This window comes from Gambusia affinis, linkage group LG07 (assembly GCF_019740435.1).
Source record: "Gambusia affinis linkage group LG07, SWU_Gaff_1.0, whole genome shotgun sequence".
Lineage (NCBI taxonomy): Eukaryota > Metazoa > Chordata > Actinopteri > Cyprinodontiformes > Poeciliidae > Gambusia > Gambusia affinis.
In genome coordinates this window covers 28,484-49,151 of record NC_057874.1, presented here as the reverse complement: position 1 = coordinate 49,151, position 20,668 = coordinate 28,484, and the positions used below count along the sequence as shown (strand labels likewise).

Below are 20,668 nucleotides of genomic sequence, written 5' to 3'. Positions count from 1 at the left end.
AAATAAAAAAAAGAAACGCAAAATAACAATAACAACAAGTTTATTTTATAACATTGATTTAAAGTTGTGGTTTGTTTTTCTGTAGTCAGTGGAGAACCTCTTCAGACACTGTGGCAGTGAGGACAAAGAAGATCAGATGTGGGTAAGACAACAATGTAATGCATCCATTATCTGAACACCCTTCTTCCCTAATGGGGTCGGGAGGGTTGCTGGTGCCTATCTCCAGCTGCGTCCCGGGCGAGAGGCGGGGTTCTGTCGCAGGGCAACACAAAGACATACAAGACAAACAACACACTCACACACACACCTAGGGAGAATTTAGAGAAACCAATTAACCTGACAGTCATGTTTTTGGACTGTGGGAGGAAGCTGGAGAACCCAGAGAGAACCCATGCATGCACAGGGAGAACATGCAAACTCCATGCAGAAAGATCCCCGGCCGGGAATCGAACCCAGGACCTTCTTGCTGCAAGGCAACAGCTCTACCAACTGCGCCACTGTGCAGCCCCAATGTAATGCATTGAAAACTAAATTCAAGCAACCCATATACCATCCTTAAAATAGTTGCAAAGTATTGAGATATACAAAAGATTTTTAAGTACAGTCGTAAAACATTAAACACGGTTGCTTATGTTCCCAGAATTTGTTTTTACCTCCATACATGTCAGGAACAGGCTGTAATCTCCTCAAATATTGGGCTACCAAGCATATATTGTTGATTAGGAAGAAGCTTTATGTTGACAAAACCCAATATTACCTTCAGTAAACACATAAGGAACTAAAAACATTCTTTATGTTGAATATTTTTATGTTGTTACTTGACCATTTTGATTTTTTTATTTGCAGATTGCATGTGACAGATGCAACTGGTGGTACCACCTAGGCTGCGTTAAGTTCCCTCAAACCGACACAGACAACTGCTGTGCAATGTGTTTGTAGATTTTGTTTGCAGCAATCTAGATCTTTAATGACTGCAGTTCAGTGGATTTGCAGTTTAAACATGTGACATAATTTTACTTCACATAATTAGTTTTCCAAAAAAATTACTGTTATGAATATTCTTTTGTAGAATTTAAGAAAAAAATGATTTAATTTTTATGTTAAACCAAAATAAAATTTGTTGGTGCATGCTTTACATTTAGCAAGGTTGCATTGTCAGATTTATTTCCTTCAGTATCCTTGCAATAGCGATAATAAAGAAATAACATTTTCTACATGATCACATTTGTTCCCTTAACTGCTGGTATACGTTTCACATGAATAGGATAACATTTGAGGAAAATAGAAAGGGGAGCGAGAAAGAAGTTGATTTTAGTTGTACTTTAACGGTTTTCCCGTTTTACTGTGGAGCTCTGCAGGGAATTAATAATATCTACATTTCCAAGTTTGATGGAGTTAAACTTATTCTATGACAGCAATGCGGCTCTGCATAAAATGTGCAAAATTTCCTTATGTAAACAATCACATTCAGGAGGTCTATATTTGTAAATCTAATTATGATTAAGTCAGTACCTCAATAGCTATTGTAACCCGCAATTAGTCAAGGACTTTTATTTTTGCGGGCCCACTTCCTGTTTGCCCCAAACTCTGCTAGCTCATTTAAAGCCCCGCCTCCAGCGCGTAGTTTAAAGATCCTCACCTATTTCCACTGTGGTTGTGCCTCGTTGTTGGCGTCTTCCTCACGGACTCATCAAAATCTGGCCACTGATTTGATTGTCTGATGAGTTTATTATCTGAAAGCAGTGTTGCTTTTATATGTGAAACTTCTGCTCGATTGCTCATTGGAGCGTTGTTTTATTAGAATTATTGTCGCTGCTAACCTGGATGTCACCGGGATTCTGGCTCAGCTGATTGTGGCTAAGCATACCCACTCTCTTGATAAAGTAACCTGCTGCTGAATTTTGTGCGTGTTCTGACACTTTAAATTGATGCTGAGGCAATGAAGTTTTAAAATAAAATTTATCAGAACAGAATGTAGCTACACTTAAATATGATATTGCGCAATAAACTTATTTAATTATTTTTTTCTTTCCCTCACTCTGCTTGAGTATTTGACAATTAATTAATTTTATTTTTCTTGATTGATATTTTGGAAGTGCTCTTTGATTTAAATTGATTAACTTAAAATATAATTGATACTTTATTTAAATTATGGTTAATTTAACCTAATTATTGAAATGTTTGTCTAATTATTAGAAATCTAATTGTTTACGTTTAATATGCACAAACTAAATGCTTAAATTTAATAATTATTTATTTGTATTATATTTGTACATAATTGTTATTTTGATAAAATACTTAATGGATTTTCTGACTTTTTAGGTTGGTTTTTTTTTTTCTTGTTTGATCAGATCCTCATCAGGATCTGAAGAATGACGAGCTAAGAAAAAGCTACGAACTTCAAGATATTGCAATTAATTTATTCGGAGTCAATTGTCTTATGTCTTATCGTGTTTTTGTAATTGTTGTTTTATGCAAATCACGTAATATGTATTCACCAAAACTAAAAACACTTGCCTCCTGTTTTTTCCACACCTCGGGCTCCTAAAAGGACACTCTTCTGATGCTGCTTTTGTAGCTGCAGTTAGCTGCCTAGCCCTCACTATATATATATATATATATATATATATATATATATATATATATATGTGTGTGTGTGTGTGTGTGTGCACACCATTCAGATCTGATAAATGAACGACCTATGACCAAATAAAACTAAAATACTGAGAAATTAACTTCAAAACTACTTAACTAATTAAGCAAGAAAACTAAGGGAAATCAGACTTACAGAACCACAAATGCAGCATACAGTGTTGTAAAACAAGACTTATCTCCTCTCTCTGGTGAAGGAGGAGGGAGATCATAGAAACAGGGCAAAGGAATTTGGTTTCTCTCTAACCAAGTTCTTTATCTTTGTTCTCAGGGTTTAAGCCACACTTGATGAGGGAGACCAAATCTGAGTGCACAGCCTTGGGAGTGCTGGCACCAAATCCCTTACACCACAGGTGTTAAACTCACATCCTGCCAGTGGCGGAGCTAGACTTTTTTTAAAGGGGTGGCCAAAGGGTGAGCAAGGCTTTATCAGAGGGGTTCATATATAGGGTGAACATATTTTCATTTCGGAAAATTTGGAACGAGAGGGGGGGGCATGTCAGCTTGACCAATGAATAGCGTCAGTGAGCTGCTACTGCGTCGGGCTGCCTTCAGGGACAGTCGGAAATTACAGATTTCCTAGCAAATCTTTGCAGATCTCATAAGTATTATATTTTAAAATGACCATTTCCAGTGGGGTGCCAGTAGGGGTGGCAAGGGCTCTGTTGGGGGTGGCAAATGCCACCCCTGCCACCCCTTTGGCTCCGCCACTGCATCTGGCCCACTGTAGCTTTCTAAATTAGTACCACAAAATCTGTTAGTTTGATTGGAAAAAATATAAAAACAATCACAAAACCCTGGAGAGACTGATCAGTGATTATTTAATTTTAAGAAACACTTAATGAATGCTGAAACAAAAAGCTATTAATTAAAATTATAACAGTTTAATTGGTTTTATCAGTACATTCTGTCACATCTGGCGTTCTCAGCTTACTCAACACCCCATCATACTTCACAGGTTATGTACTTTATATTCTCTTCAGAATCATTGTCAAAAATCAACTCATTTAACTAAAACTTTAATATTTAATCACTAGCATGTCTGATCCAACATATGAGGAATCGCATAACTTTAGCCACTGTTTGATTACATGCAAGTATGTGTCTGTAAAATAAAAACCAGATTCATTAATTTAACTGTGTGTAATCCTAGTTGCTCCCTTCTGTAAGAGAAAATGTTAAAACATGCCTTTTGACCTGCACTATTCAATTACTCAGAGTTACAATCATTTATGCTTTACTTATGTGCTTTTCTATTATTTTATATATGGAATTGTCTTACCATTTATGATCACTAGAAAAACAGACATAGAATAAAAAATCAACAAAAAACCCCCACCATAAATGACAGAATCATTATTTCCTTCAGGTCCCTCAGGGTTCATGGACCTGGAGGATGATGGTTTCTTCAGCCATCATTACTACATCAGTAATGTCAACATTTGGTTGACCAATGGAGTTGTTGATGTTTCTGTGCTCTATCCACTTTGACAAGCAGGTTTTAAAAAGTGGACAGAGTCTCCATCAAGCAGATCAGGATTTTAGGCAGAATAATTACCAAGATACAAAATAAACATTCCCAGGTTGATTACATCCCCAAATTTGTCCAAACTAATTGTTTACATATAAGAGTAAATCTTTTATTTAAAAAATACATTTTTTTTTACATGTTAGCTAAATAAGGAGGGAAGATCAAATACATTTTTACAAGACGCTAAATGTGTCAAAATAACACTCAAGTATTATCTTGATATGAAGTAAAAATAGAAATGATCATATATTCACTAGATCTGTAGCAGAATGTAGACTGTGATACAGAAGTCATCCTCATGTTGCAGGAGTTTGGCCCTCCGCTGCACTGGAAGGCTCCCCTTCAGTGGTTTTCATAAAGAACACTTCAAAGCTGCAGTATGTAACAAAAATATGTTTTTGTTGTTCAAACTGTTACAGTATCATGACACTTTGAGACAAGTAATCTGATGATCATAGACTGTGAAAAGATTGAGCACCTCCACCATTTCCTTGCACTAATACTCCCATTTGCAGAAAAGCACAGATCTTGGTCAAAAACAACCAATCAGAGCCACTAGTAGTCTTATCATTGTCAATCAAGCTCATGTATAACAAATGAGTAATAACAAATACCCATCTATTATCATACACACTTATCTCTAGTGGGGTCGGGAGGTGCGCTGGTGCCTAACTCCAACAGTCACCATCACGAGAAAATATAAAAAAAACCATTTTTTTACATACTACAGCTTTAAGGAACAATAAAAATCCACTGAACTTTCAGAAAAGTTCAAGAATATTGGGCCCAGTATTGTTGGATCCACCCCAGACTCTTTTCTGTGGAGCCTGCAGGTAACAAACAATTATCAGTTGACATTCTTGAATTGCATCAACAATACTTAAAAAAGACTTACCAAGTGGCTTGTATTCACAGCCAATGTATCCTTGATAGCCAAGCTTTTCCAGTGTGTTTAACAAGTATCTGTAACACAACTCTCCATCGCTGTCAGGTTCATTCCTGCCTGGAACCTGTGCAATCTGAACATGGCCTGAGTAACGAGACATTTAATTTTAGATCACTGCCTACCATGCATCTCATGCACTATGCAATCTCAGTGAAATCACATTGTGATACAATTATTATTATTACTACTACAATAGTAGTAGTAATAATATTTAATTTAAACACACTATAAATGTGTTTAAATCAAATTTTAAAGAACAGGCAAGCAAATGAATCGACTGCTCCTTGCATTCAGCATATTTTGTTTCACTTCCTCCCTGTACTTTATAATTCAACATTTTTTATTCAACATCTCCACAATTCTCTCTGTCCACTTCAAAATTATCTCAACATTTCTTTTTTAACTTCATCTCCAAACTACCTAACCTGGCCCATCCTTGTCGTACACTGAGGAAAATCCAAGCAGATGATCTGAGTGTTTTAAAAATAAAAATGGCAAACAAGCAGAGTATGGAGCATAGATGTCAGAGACAATCTAGTCTATTTATTTTTTCTCAGCTATTAGAACAAATTAAGACATTTACTGTTTTGCAAATGTAAAACATTTTTTGAGAAATGCACCAAACAGCCACATACGTACAAAATCTAGTTAACTTCTCCAAATCCATAGTTCATCTCTCAAAAAAATATCTGGATCAATGAACATTTCAGTGCCTCAGAATGACAAATCCTTGTTTCAGTGTAAGACAGTTGAATTGATTAGTCATGTTGTTCATAGAACAGTTTACTCTGGAGGGATGTTCTGATGTAAACTATAGCTTAAGTATTGTGACTGAGAAAAACTGTTTGCCTTATGAGGTTAGAATTAGATGGTAGTAAAACTTTATATAAAACTAACAAAAAGTACAGAAAAATTATGAATTGCATAAAAGAACACAAAACAAAAACACTGTTTGGACACAGCTAAAAACTGAATTTCTCACCATCCAGTACATTGTATCTGCAGTGCATAACCAAAAATGAGTAGGTGCATTGCTGCTTAATAACAAACTGGTCTTTTTTTATTTGAAAATATTCGTGTAGAGCAATGATTTTCCTTCAGAAGCTGTTGTTCTGTTGAGGTTGTTTCTCTTCAAAAATTCTTCAAACAAGATCTTTTTTATTTCCACCAACAATACATTCATGTCTCTTCATGATACTATTATTATCATCAATTCGTGGAGAGTCTATTGTTTGTAGATGGAGAAGACAGAGTCGTACTTTTATTGGAAATAAATTGAATCAATAACAGAACTGTTACCGATAATAAGCAAAGTCTTCCATTTGGTTACAGTGTACATTACACACTAGAGTCGTGTTCAGATGTCAGTGGGAAATGAAAACTATACTCTTGTACTTACATAGGTGTTAAGAATGTACCCATTTTTGAAACATTAAGAATGTGCATTCTGAGGAAGGCCCTGTTTTATTTAGTGTTGTGTTTGAGTTTTAATTTCTTGTTCTGTTCATTCTACCAATACTAGAAAAATTTTAAATGTGTCAGGTCATGCTGAAAAAAATAACTATGGATGAACATAAAAAAAAATCATGGAAAGGTTTTCCACCTGATTACTTTGCTTTATTTCAGCACCATGTGATTCTGTTACTCCTATTTAAAGCAAATGTGTTATGTCAACTTAATTTATTAAGAATATTCCAATGTAAAGCAAATTGTGTTGGCTCAACTTATGTTATTATAGTTATTCTATGGTTGATTCTAAATCAAACGTGTTGGCTGAACTTAATATATTGTGGTTATTCCAATTTAAAGCAAATGTTTTGGCTCAATTTAATTTATTAAGGTTGATTCAACTCATTTACTATAGTTGGACCCAATGTGATTTAAAAGAGCCAGCCAAACTAATTTGCAATTCTTTGGACCAAATAATTTACTTGACTAAGATTAATGGCAATTTAGTTGAAACAATTTATTTTTTTCCTTTTTTTTTCTCAGAGTTTTTGCGGCGCTAGTGGCTCGTATTTTTTTGAGACAGTAGGAAGACAGGGTGAGGACATGCGGCAAAGTTTGCCAGGACCAGGAGTCAAACCAGCGACGTCTCCATCAAGGACTAAGGCCTCCAAACGTGCAGTGTGCTAAATCCCTGCACCACCACAGCACACTGGAGAAACCAACTTATGTCACAGTGATATGTTCACACTAATTATTAAGTTGATCCAACTCATGAAAATTAAGTTAGCTCAACGATCATATTTCATGCTGAAAGAAAACTATTTAATTATGTGAAAATCCTTTCCATGATTTAATTATGTTAATTCAAAGACGTTTATTTAAAAAGTGTATTTTAAAAAAATATATACTTTTTTTACAGTTCTTAAATGCACTGTATCAGTGCAGTTCTTAAATGCCAATAGTGCCCTGCAGAGAAAAACCAATATCTATAGTTTAATGTGTAACTAAAACCGCTTTGAAGTCTTCCCAGGTGCAAAACAGTTAGTCGCATAATCTCTCGTGAGCCCCTGATCTCACTAGACCCTCTTCAGAGGGAAATGAATCTGACTAAATTGAATCATGTTGTCTCAACTTGAATACGTTATTCAAGTTGAGACAAAAACGATTGTCTTGCGTGAACTCACGTGATATCCCGTGATCTCACTCGGCTTCAGCACAAGATCAGAATGACTATAATGAATCATGTTATCTCAACATGATTCAATTTTATAAACGTGAAGTTGTAGAATTTCTTGTTTATCCAACATGGTTGCATCACGTTTTTGTTTGAAATATGAAAATATTTAGTTAAAAGTACATGATATTCTTTTGTTAATGTAATAACCCCCTAAGTTAATTTTTTACAGTGCAGAAAACAGACTGAGTATTGGATCATAAAATGTGTATTTAGATATTTGGCTTGTTATAAATATGTGTGGACTCTTTCTAATTCTGCAAACTCAGGTTCACTTTTTTATCCAGGTTTAGGAAGGACTTGAATGCACTTATATATTTCAATATAAATCAATGAAATCAAGTACAAATTTCAACACTGAACCATAATAAGCTTTGTTTGTGTATGTTGTGCCATCATACATATCACAGTTTAATCTTTCAACTTACCTATTATGGGAAAATATTTGTGCATGTTTTTTGTCAGATTTCCATCCATTATTTGCCAGTGAAATATGTCCTGCAACAGTGGATGCAACTACTGAGTAAAGTGGTAACTTTTTTGATTTATATTTGTTCCCTAAGCTGAGACACATTTTCAAAGTACCTACCATCTGTAGCTGGATGTTGGGCTTGCCAACCTTCCCCAGTATTGCTGCAGCTGCAAAACATCGAAATACAGTTCTGCTTCAGGCCAAGTTCTAACAAATATACAATATAATAAAAGACATGAACAGATAATAAAAAGTTCCAACTAATCTGGTATTCCTAAATTAACCAAAAGCCTCTTTAAAGAATAAAGAGTAACAATTATTTGGAAAATTATCGTGTTTTCCATAATGAAATGAGTATCACACAACATAGAAAAGCAAACATTTGCCTGCTTCTGTATTTCTTTGAAGAAATGACACCACTTGTGAATTCACAAATTTTCTTTATTTTCCGTCATTTATATTTTTTCTTCTGCTTTCATGTCAAACTACTGTCTTTAAATCTTCCATATACTCAAAATTTTACTCAAAGGACTTGTGTTCAAGATGAAGTGAAAAGTTGTTTTGGAAGTGTAGCCTGCCAACCACCTGAATCAGTGATTCTGCTGTTCTTAGTCAGCCAGTCTTACCTTGATGAGGGGAGTCCAGAAAGTAGCGAGGGTCTGTAATTCTTGTGTTGATTGGCTCAATCAATCCAGTGATTCCTTCCTGTTGGGAACATTCTGATTATGATGATTGAACTCCAATGAAAACCATCAAAACAAACTATATAAGTCTTTCTGACCGGGAGCTGACAGGGTGTTGAAGAGTTATGGACCGGACACTTTGGAGCGTCTGGTTCAGAGGCAGATTCCAAATCTTTGCTTAAAATGTTGCGTTTAGGGCTGTTGTAAATGAATATTTTAGTAATATAGTAATCTATCAATTATTCTTACAATTAATTGGATACAAAAAAAGATAAAATAAAATACTGGTAAATCCAACAGCAGTGTTACTATCGTATATAAACATCAGTCCAATTTTTCCCATGTGACCTCCTCTGACAAGAACTTTTCTGTAGTTTAGAAAATTAAGGTGCAACATTAATAGCTCACTTTAGTCATACAAAAATCTGAAATTATATTCATTTTAATAACAAGAGGCAGGCTCACAAATACAAAAAATGTTTATACTCCAGCATTTGGTTTATGTATTCATCTTCAGTCAGTTTAATAGATGAACCCTTACCATTCCCAAACATTTATAGCTTTTGTGTTCATGTTAGCGACAGGATTTGACACCTTTGTTCATCACACACAGAAACTGTCATGATGGGTTCCAGTTTCTTTACCCACATACAGAATACCACCAGGACAACAGATGATCAGATAAATTAAGTTTATTTTTTACAAAGATGAAAAAGTAAGATTGTGTGATTCTTGTCCTTGGGGTTGGCAACCGTGGTTGTCTGTGTACTATAGAGCAGTGAGAAAAGGATGTTGAGTTTGGGTAGTCGGAAATTGGAGTTTCAGAAAGGAAAATGACTGACCTTACTTGATGTGAAGAAAACCTTCCACCAGAGGGATTATACAGTGGTCTCCAGGGTGTGGTCTCTTTGTGAGTTTCTTTCAAGTGATCCGGGTTCTAGTGTGAGATCTTGACCAAGAGTTGATCGACGGTGAATGGAGAGGCTTGCGGTGGAGGGCGGACAAGTAAGTTCAGATGTGGAGAAATGAGGAATGGTAGCACATCTCACATCTCAGAAGAGGAAGTAGAGAGTGGAGAGAAAAGGGGGGGGGGGGGTGTTGCGCAATAACAGGTCATACTTTTTGATGGGGGTAAGCTGATGACGAAGTTGACAGAGATGTGGGACCAAGGGCGTTTGGGTACTGGTAATAGTTGAAGAAGACCAGACGGAAGTTGATGAGATGACTTGTTCTGGAAAAGACTGAAGAGGCTAGGACGCTCACATCTTTATGAACAGATGGCCACTAAAACCTACTGATACCTGGGTGTCCGGAGAATTTGGATGAGTGGATCCAGTGGATGAAATGGGTACGTAGATCTTGTTAGTGAAGCATATATCAGGAGCGGGTTCAGATTGCTGTTGGATTAGATCCTCAATCTCCCAGGTACCAGCGGCGAGCGTACAGCTGGGAGGTAGAATGGTGGCTGGGGTCTTCTCGGAATCGTCAGGTGAATGGAGTCATGACAGGGCATCTGGTTTGATGCTTCTGGATCCTGGGCGATAAGAAATGGAAAGGTTGAATCTGGAGAAGAACAAAGAGCAATGAGACTGACGAGGGTTTAATCTTTTGGCGGACTGGAGATAGAAGGGGCTTTTGGGATCAGTTCAGACCTGCACAAGATGTTCTGCACCCTCCAGCCAATGCCGCCACTCCTCCAAAGCTAGTTTATGGCTAGGAGTTCTCAATCGCTCACATCATAGTTGGATTCAGGGGGAGACAATCTGCGGGACAAAAAGGCACTAAGATGGGTTTTGTTATTAATATCAAAAACTTGTGAAAGTACGGCTCCGACTCCGGTATCAGATGCGTAAACTTCTACAATGAATTGTTTGGCTGGATCTGGTTGTATGAGTTCTGGAGCATTGGTGAAAAGTGATTTGAGCTGTTTGAAAGCTGCATTAGCTTCAGGAGTCCAAATGAAAGTAGTCTTGGTTGAGGTTAGTGCAGTTAGGGGTAATGCCGTTTGGCTGTAGTTGCGAATGAAGCGGCGATAGAAGTTAGGAAAGCCAAGAAACCTCTGTAATTGCTTTTGTGTCTCAGGTGTGGGCCAATCCAAAACTGCCTTGATTTTCTCCTCCGTAGGTTTTTCCTGTCTGCCCTCGAGAATGAATCCAAGGAATGAAACTGACATTTGATGAAACACATTTTTCGGCTTTGACATACAGCTTGTTTTCCATGAGGTGTTGAAAGACGACACGGACATGTTTGTGCTCAGCAAGGGACTTGGAATAGATCAAAATGTCGTCAAAGTAAACAAAACCAAAAACACTCAGAAAATCTCTCAATACGTCATTTACGAGAGCTTGAAAAAATGCTGGAGCGTTAGACAACCTGTGGTCGGTGTGAGCCTGGAGTCTGTGGAGACGGTGGTGGAACAGAGAACACTGTCTAAACTCAGTTTAGTCCTGCAGAACACCAGTCATCCCCTGTACATTGTTTTCTCCAATCAGAGAGCTCCTTTTGTGACAGGTTCCTCTAACGGGGTTGTTCAACTGAGAGGATTAAAAAGTCCTTTGTCCCACGGGCCATTGGGCTTTATAATGCTGCTATTTGTGGGAGGGTAAAAGGAGGGAGATGGAGTGACTAGTATTTTTAACATATTTAAGCACTTTTTTTTTGTTTTACCTCTTTTAGTGGTAATGTATTTATTATATTCTTGTCTCCAATTTACAAATTGGAGACAATTTGTAAAATTGTCTCCAGCTGTACAATTTTAATGCTGTGTGGATGTAAATTAATGTCTGAGCAACAAATAACCTCAATTTCCCTACGGGATTAATAAAGTTTAACCTAATGTAACCTAACCTAACCCGAAAGACATAAGTAAATACTCAAAATGTCCAATGGGCGTTTTAAATGCAGTTTTCCACTCGTCCCCCCCTGGCGGATACGAAGAAGATGAAATGCATTCCTGAGATCTAGCTTGGTAAAAATGGTACCGTATTTTCCGCATATAAGGCGCACCACATTATAAGGCGCATAGAATAGATGCTACAGTAGAGGCTGTTGTGCATCCATTAAATGGAGCTGCGCTAAATGGAATGACAACAAAACAGTCAGATAGGTCAGTTAAACTTTAATAGATTACAAACCAGCATTCTGACAACTCCGTTCACTCCCAAAATGAATGAACATCTGTTTTATTATTTTCCTTGAGGTAAAGTCAGTGATATGGTAACATGTAGTGCAACATTTATATCACATAGTGGAGGGGAACTTTTCCTCGATTCAATAAACGTGTAAAAAACAGTCTGATACTGTTAGGGTAAATCAAACGTTAGTGCAATCACAATATAGTAACGCTCTAAATCGTGCAAAGCAATAACAATATATCAATAACTCAAAGTTGTTCAAACACTAATGTCCACATTTACAATATGACCAACCTTGTTCCGCTGTAACCACACAAAATAAACATGTAAAGCTCACTTTATTAATTTATTCCTCATCCACGAATCCCTCGAATTCTTCTTCTTCAGTGTCCGAATTAAACAGTTGGGCGAATACGGCATGCCCGGCTCCGTCTCGTTAAAGTCGTCATTAATCGAGTCAGTGTCGAGTCAGCTGCTGTTGTCTAGCAGTGACAATTCCTGCCTTCCAGAAAACTCGGACCACAGTTGAGAATGAGGAAACAGAGTGAGTAGGCGTAGAGACAGTAAATGTTTACTGGTGGGATTCTTTGGTTTCTTTCTTTTGTTCTTGAACGGATTCTGTTATTGAGTCGGAGGGTCTGATTTATTAGTTCTTCCAATGTTTTGGGTTCATTTAGTGTGGCTAATTCATCCTTAATAGATTAATTTAAAGCATGAAAGTAAGCACTTTTTAAGGCGGCAGCGTTCCACCTAGAAGCAGTAGCTTTAATTCTGAAGTCAATAGCTACTTTTCTCTGTCCCTGTTTGATTGTCCATAACTCACAGGAATTAGACGCTTTAATCTGGGTCTAGGCTGAAGACCTGCTTGAACTCTTTCAAAAATTCATCAAATGTACAACCAAAATAGGGTGGAGTGGAAAACCTAGCTTCAAGTCTAATTCAAGGCTCGTCCAGTCAGAAGGGAAACAATATAAGTGACCTTAGCTCCGTCATGAGAAAAACTCTGGGGTGATTGATTAAAGATTTTTCAGGTGTTGGAGGATGGATCTCGGCAAATGTGTAGTGGGATCGGTGGTTCTGGACTGTAGGCTGGAGTAGTGGCTTGTTGGAAAGAGCTTTGTAGAAATTAAGACATTTCAGCCAAACGACCATTTGTCTCAGCTTTGCAAGCACTCAGTTCCCGTAAAGTGGAGTCATGGGACTGTATTAATGAATGTTGTTCAGACAAAGTTCTCCAGATAGAACATTCAGACCAACAGTCTAACCCTGCAGACGCTGTCTTTGCCTTCTGTCCAGTTTCTTTACCCACATACAGAATACCACCAGGAGGACAGATGATCAGATACATTAAGTTTATTTTTTACAAAGATGAAAAAGTAAGATTGTGTGATTCTTGTCCTTGGGGTTGGCAACCGTGGTTGTCTGTGTACTATAGAGCAGTGAGAAAAGGATGTTGAGTTTGGGTAGTCGGAAATTGGAGCTTCAGGAAGGAAAATGACTGACCTTACTTGATGTGAAAAAACCCTTCCACCAGAGGAATTATACAGTGGTCTCCAGGGTATGGTCTCTTTGTGAGTTTCTTTGAAGTGATCCGGGTTCTAGTGTGAGATCTTGACCAAGAGTTGATTGACGGTGAATGGAGAGGCTTGCGGTGGAGGGCGGACAGGTAAGTTCAGATGTGGAGAAATGATGAGTGAACCGACTGCCAAATGGGAATCCAGGAACAGTTTGTTTTAGATCTGCAGAGATGAAGAAGAGATTCGGGCAACCATTCTGGTTCGAGTAACAATCCACAGCATCATGAGGGGGGAGATCCAGAAAGCCAGGACTCAGTCCTCACCGGGGAATTTCCAACGTGTCACAAGGGAGAGAGAGAAAGGCTAAATTACTAGAAGTGATTTTAGAGCAACACAGAGAGCTAGCTCGGAGGGGGACAGAGTACCATAACTGGCAAACACTCATCCGTTGAAGTGCTGGCAGCCTGCTCCTCATATACTCCGGAATGATTGAGTGATGAATCACAGGTGCACCGACAGAGTCAGTGAGCATGCCCTCCAAGGTGTGCACCCTTTAGTCACCATCTAGTGGATGAAGGGTGAAACAGCAGGCAAAGAGAAAAATTCCACAAAGAAACCAAAACCCCAGTTCCCAACAAAAACACATCTAGCGGCTAGGTTCCGCCACAATAAGCTCCAAAACACATTTGTTCAGACTGGGATAATATGAAATAAACTTTCCGGTTTGTCCGTAAAGTTATCCAATGCGCAGTCGCATGCAGTGTTCAGTATATCCGCTCACCGCTATAAATACACCTGCAGCGCTCTTCCCCAGCGTTCGCTCTGAACACCGGCCACCATGCAGCAGCTCTGGGAGGTGAAAAGCTGCCGTACTTCAGGCATCGCGCCAGTCGTTTTAAGGATGCCTTTTGGTTCCCCGAAAAATGACAAAGACCCAGACATTATTATGGATCAATGAGATCCTCCCAAGCCAAAGTTGAAAACTGGGCTAACACTTAGTTTCGTCAACAACTCAGGTGAAAGTGAGAGCTATGCGCAACGCAAGCAATAACCTGGCCGGAACACAGTGCATTAAATAGTAAAACATAATTTAAGGAAGCTTCGAGGCAGATAAATCGAATCACTCGGGGAATCGTTTCAGCCCTAGGTGCGTTTAATTTCAGTCTCCATTACAAACAGAACAGACAAAACTAAAGAGATTTTGTGTTAATCCACTTATAGTCTAAACAGAGGAGCTGGCAGTTTATCCTTAGGAAATAAATAAAAGGTGCTGAAGTTACACTGGCGCTGCACAGCCAATGCGGACGCGACTCTGCCACTGCGAGGAATTACATTTAACTCGCCCTCGTTTTCAACATTACCCAATGGGTAAAGAAGACATTACCCTCCCGTGCCCAAAACGAGAGCGGCGCTCAGGATGAGCACAGCAGACGTAAGATCTGTCCATTCCGGGGAAGCAAAACCACACGAAAAAAATCCTAGTAAAAGCGCACACCGGACCACGTGGAGAATAAAAAAACTCAGAGTTCAATTGATCGGTTTGGATCAGACAGATCCAACTGACAGATGAACCAGTGCAGATTTCTCTGTAGATGCGACCAGGAGAAATTTGTGAGGCTGTGCATGCAGGTGAAGTGCTTGTAATTTAAGTGGATCCGTTTAATTTCATTTATTGTAAGTTATTAGGGCCTCAGTCAGTAGTTTGTGTCACGGAAAAAAAGTTAGATTTATTTACCTGCTTTATGTATGATGGGATGTGGACTCATGGTTCAACTACGTGAAAAAAAAAAAAAAAAAATCTATATATATATATCCCATTTGTTTCTAGGCTATGCAGGCAATTATCTATATATATATACATATAGTTTGGTATCAAGGTGGAGTGATGGCTGGGAAAGAGAACAAAAAACAAACAAAATAACCTGACCTTGGCCAAGATGTCAGCTGCATAGTTTAGGTTGTGCACAAAGACATCCTCCATTTCTCTTGCAACTGCTGCTCTGTGAGCATCCACTGGAATCCTTCCTGCCATTAGGTGAATTCTGTTAAGAGATCAGTTTGTCAGTGCAATAAACCAGGAAACTTGTAAAATGATGCTCGGCCCCTCAGTTAAGACACTGCGTTAAACAATATTTATTTTTTTCATTTATATAATCTAAGAAACAGGAAGAAAACAGATAGCCATTAGAGAAGATTATATCACATGTGGAAAACCTGATGTTTGACACATTTGCAAAGAGAAATCCTCCAACGTCTTAAGACACACAACCACACAACCTTTGTTTACATTTTGTGGAGGAGGTTACACTGAGTTAGTAAAATAATTATTGAGAAATAATGCAAAATAGTACAACCAAATCCAGTGTAATGAGAGCTACCAGAGGGTTACACACATTGAGACAATACCTTAAAATAATACATTAAGAGAGCACATAAGGTACAAATTTTAATGGGTTTCATATTGGTGTAACTTCTAATGGTTTTAATATATCATGTGACCTCATTTTCAGAAATGGAGACAAGAGCTTTTTAATTAGTTTAACAGCATTCATAAATACCCCATTTGGCTAAGTATAGGATAAGAACTACACTGAAAAAAATAACTCTTTGGATGAACATACAAAAATCATGGAAAGGATTTCCACCTGATTACTTTGCTTTATTTCAGTACCATGTAATTTTGTTACTCCTATTTAAAGCAAATGTGTTAGCTCAACTTAATTTATTAAGGTTATTCTAATTTAAATAAAATGAGTTGGACCCTGTTAGAAAAAATTATCTAGGTTCATTTACTTATGAGTTTAAGGTAATGTTTTCATATTATTATTATTTTGTGTGTTTGTTTGACGTCTTTCTTTTGTAGTACATCATTAACTGTTTTTAGGATGTTTGCCTGGAGGCTAGAAACATTTACACATTCCTGTGTCCTCAGCTCAGTTGATTTGATCAATCTACTATACATTCTTGTCTTTTTAGCTGCTGTGGTCATTGGCTGATTGTTTTGTCAGCTTCCTGTGAAACTGATTGGTAATGGTCAGCCTCGTGTCCTTGTAAGGGCATGTCAACAGAAGGTTCCAGATCATCCTGTAGTTAAGGTCTTTGATCCATTGTGTAAAAAAGCCAACCTCCTTCTTTGTAATCATAATAAAAGGCAGTTGGGGACCTGAGAGCCGACGGAGTTGACCACAGACAGTGTTTGACGGCGGTTCTCTGCGTCTAGCTCAGCTTCCCTTTTCTGCAGAAAAGTAATTTGTGTTTTTGGTTGATTCCTTGCAGGTTAGGAACTAAAATAGACCCAACAGACCCAATGTAATTTAATAGAGCCAGCACAACAAATTTGCAATATTTTAGACCAAATAATTTACAGTGGTACTTTCACATTACTTAATTAAGTTGATCCAACTCATGAAAATTAAGTTAGATCAACAAACACGCTTCATGCTGAAAGAAAGCTATTTAATCGTATGGAAAGAATTTCAACACGATTAAATATGTTAAATAATAAATTTAATAACGTTAATTCAGATACATTTTTTAAGTTACATTGCATTAAGTGTTTTAAGACAGGACTGGGTGAAAGGGTAGAAAGAACACTCAACAATTAGAAAAGGTACAACAGAACTGTATTTTCAAAATTGTTTCAAAATATTTTACATGTGCAGTGCAGGCACTTTACTACAAAAGGTATAATCTCTTGCCATATGACTACACATTTGAACATGCATTTAAGCTAGCCACAATTACAAAATGTTTTCATTTTACAGTACTTCATGAAACTGCATACTTTGCTAGCCTTTAGAACAGGGGTCTCAAACTCCAGTCCTCGAGGGCCGCAGTCCTGCAGTTTTTAGATGTGCCACAGGTACAAAACACTGGAATGAAATGGCTTAATTACCTCCACCTTGTGTAGATCAGTTCTCCAGAGCCTTAATTATTCTATTCAGGTGTGGTGCAGCAGAGGCACATCTAAAAGTTGCAGGACTGCGGCCCTCGAGGACTGGAGTTTGAGACCCCTGCTTTAGAAGTTTAAATGAGAACTTGCCACTTAACTTACCAAACTCACAAAAAATGTTTCTAATTAAAAAAAACATACATGTATATTTTAAAATCACTTGATTTTATTGTCAATTTCAATCTGACAAACTGAACAAAACAAAATACAGTATTTTGCAGTAGCAATATTTGCTTGTAAGCCTGTCGTGATAAACGAAAAATCGATTAATCGTACGATAAATTAAAACTATCGACGTCATTTTAATTATCGCGTCATCGTCTCTTCCGGCCTTTTTCTCTTTCTGTTGATGACGCTAAATGAAAAAAGGCTCAACTCCGGTGCTCTCCACTGACCCTCCCTTCCTCATTTCCTCAGTGTTATGTCCAGTTCACACTACACCATCTTAGAGCTGTCGGTCGATTGTCGGCCCATTTTCAAAATCTGAGAGATCACATCCTAGGTATAACGGTTCGATAGTGTCATGTGGTGTCCAACAGTGGGCACAACATAATGGCTACAAGTTCAGTTAACTAATTTTAAAACCAGGCATTAATCAATGTTTTACTACAATCTACCTGCAGTGCATGTGGCTCTAGTGTCAGTGTAACGTCCTGACTGAATGAAAATCATTATAATCCATTTATGTCACGTTAACAAAGAACAGCTGAAAAGTTACTGGGTTCATCAACGTAGCGATTTCGCTCCAACTCCTCCCCTCATCATTTCTATATTCTTTGTACGAAATGTTTTATAACCATTAATGTTGTTTCCACATATCATCTCCAATGTCCGCTGGACTTCGGGTTGCGTCGTGTCAGCTGTTTGGGATTCCCCTCGGTAATTTCCCCTCAGAAAGCAGGAGGAGAATCCGGCTTTTTGATTGGCTACCTGTCACATTCAACAGGATGCGTTAACATCCCAGCAGGGAAAACCCCTGATTTAGATCAGAGCAGCCACGACAATCTACCGTACAGTACTACAGAATGATCACAAGCGACAATCTTAGAACGATCAAAGCTCTAAGATTATCATAAGGGGAAAATGTACTGTGAACTATTGCATCAGGTAGTCGATGTGCCCATCTTCTCTATTTAAATCTAATGATTAATGAAGGGCAATATGGTTTACAGACATTATAATCTGCACTCTTTTGGTTGAATGCAGTATTTATTTACACTTTGGCTTTATGTTATTTCGTTTTTATTCAAGTACATTTTTGTTAATGGAGACGGAATCAATTTTATTTTTATTTTTGATTGTTTTGTTTATCAGTTCCACTGTTAAGTGTTCTTTTGAAAATAAAGTGTATATATCTTTGGCTGGAAATCACATGCGTTATTATGTCATTTCCATTAAATCAGTGTAAAAAGGTCTTCAAACTATGGAGCCCCCTAGGGGACCTGGGGATTTTTTTTTCTTTTGCGTTACCTCGCAAAACTCTACTGATCAGTTGTGCGGCATAATTGAATACTGTTACGACCCGGCTCGACTGGTCGCAACAAAAAACTGGGGGGACACGGAAAACAGGCAGTGTTTTAAACCTATAAAAGGCATTTATTTTAAAAAGTCAAAGAATGTCTAGGCGTCGGAATCAAATGGCAGCTTGGATGGGGCGACCATGCCCGGTCCCTCCACACCAGGAAGTCCGGACCCCAACCCAAGCTGGACTGGACTGCTGTCTGCGGCGGGCTTGCTTCTGGGGACGCGCTACCAGTGGGCGCGCGCAGTGGGCGAACTTGCGGAGGACGTGAGCCTGTCATGAATGGAACGGCGCTCCTTAAATACCACCCAGGTGGCCGGATGATGGAAGCACCTCCCACTTAGAGGACCTTAATTGATAGGTTAATTGACAGCATAGCACACATTCCAACCGATGCACAGCAGGGCCACACCCCATAAAAAAGCAGGTTCTATACGGAACCCTGCGCCAAATTCACCAAAGTGTAAAGTAAACCCAGCCACCCTTAACATATTGCTCTTACCCACGTTATACTCAGCTGGATTCGTTTAATGTACAGGTTCCTTCCTCTGCTCTCTCTAGACCAGCAACTGGTGCACTCAGAAGCGTCTTTAAGGCACATAGAAAAGAAACAGGGACAAAAACAAGCACAAAAAAAAACAACACGTGCTACAAGAGTGGAGCGCGAGATAACGCATCAGCTATGACGTTGTCTTTTCCTTTAATGTAATGAATATCCAGATTGTACGATTTCAGGTAAGTGAGCCAACAACGTGTCCAATTTGCCCAAAGTTTCAGAATTTTTAAGACGCCCATGAATCAGAGAGCTGTCCAACACATTCACGTCACTGTCATCCCCCACAGGTGACAGTGCACTGTCCGTGGTGCTGAAAGTCTCGCTTCTCCCAGCAAGATTGTTTACGGCACATGCAGGCGTGGCAACATTACACGGTGACTGGAATAAATCATCACGAGCGTAATACGGTTTTAATATGTTGACATGACATAACTGGGTTTTCTTTCTCCGCTCTGGCATGGATATTAAATAATTCTGATCGGAAACCCGATCCAGAACTGTATATGGACCAGTGAATTTCGCCTGAAAAGGAGAAGTCAAAATTGGACACAAAGCCAACACTTGATCACCCGGCAGAAATGTGCGCACCTCCGCACGCCGATCAAACAAGCTTTTCATTTTTTTCTGCGCCACAGTCAACTTCTCTTTAACGAGTTCCCGTGCCAGATACAAGCGTCTTCTAAAACCATTAACATAATCCACCAAATTTTTCGGTGGAACAGGCTCTTTCAGCCCGTCCGCCACCACAGACAATGGACCCTTCACGGTGTGCGCAAAAACCAATTCATTTGGGCTAAACCCGGTACTTTCCTGGGTTACCTCCCTGGCGGCCAGCATCAGCCAAGGCAATCCTTCCTCCCAGTCACCCGCCAGTTCTGTACAGTAAGCGCGCAGGAGAGACCTCAGAGTCTGGTGGAAGCGCTCTAACGCCCCCTGACTCTCTGGATGATACGCTGTCGCTTTACTGTGTCGCACCCGTAGCTGTTTCAGAACCTGACTGAACAAATGTGATGAAAAGTT

The 20,668-nt window shown here is 38.6% G+C and overlaps 1 protein-coding gene across 13 annotated transcripts in view; it reads right to left on the bottom strand.

The window, feature by feature from the left end:
- The window catches only part of hyi (hydroxypyruvate isomerase), a 42,702-nt gene that overhangs the window by 10,033 nt on the left and 12,001 nt on the right, over positions 1-20,668 (bottom strand). For 12 of the 13 annotated variants that reach the window (XR_006371030.1, XR_006371032.1, XR_006371038.1 and 9 more), the window contains exons 3-8: positions 15,546-15,660; positions 8,911-8,989; positions 8,402-8,451; positions 8,241-8,310; positions 5,079-5,213; positions 4,438-5,010 (exon numbers count right to left, since the gene is read on the bottom strand). Coding sequence is in view for 1 of the 13 variants with exons in the window: in XM_044121513.1 (XP_043977448.1) it covers positions 4,955-5,010; positions 5,079-5,213; positions 8,241-8,310; positions 8,402-8,451; positions 8,911-8,989; positions 15,546-15,660 (505 nt within the window). In the remaining 12 variants the exon portion in view is untranslated. Of the gene's footprint in view, positions 1-3,456; positions 5,011-5,078; positions 5,214-8,240; positions 8,311-8,401; positions 8,452-8,910; positions 8,990-15,545; positions 15,661-20,668 lie in introns of those variants that run through there. The other variant, XM_044121513.1, reaches the window with a different exon arrangement.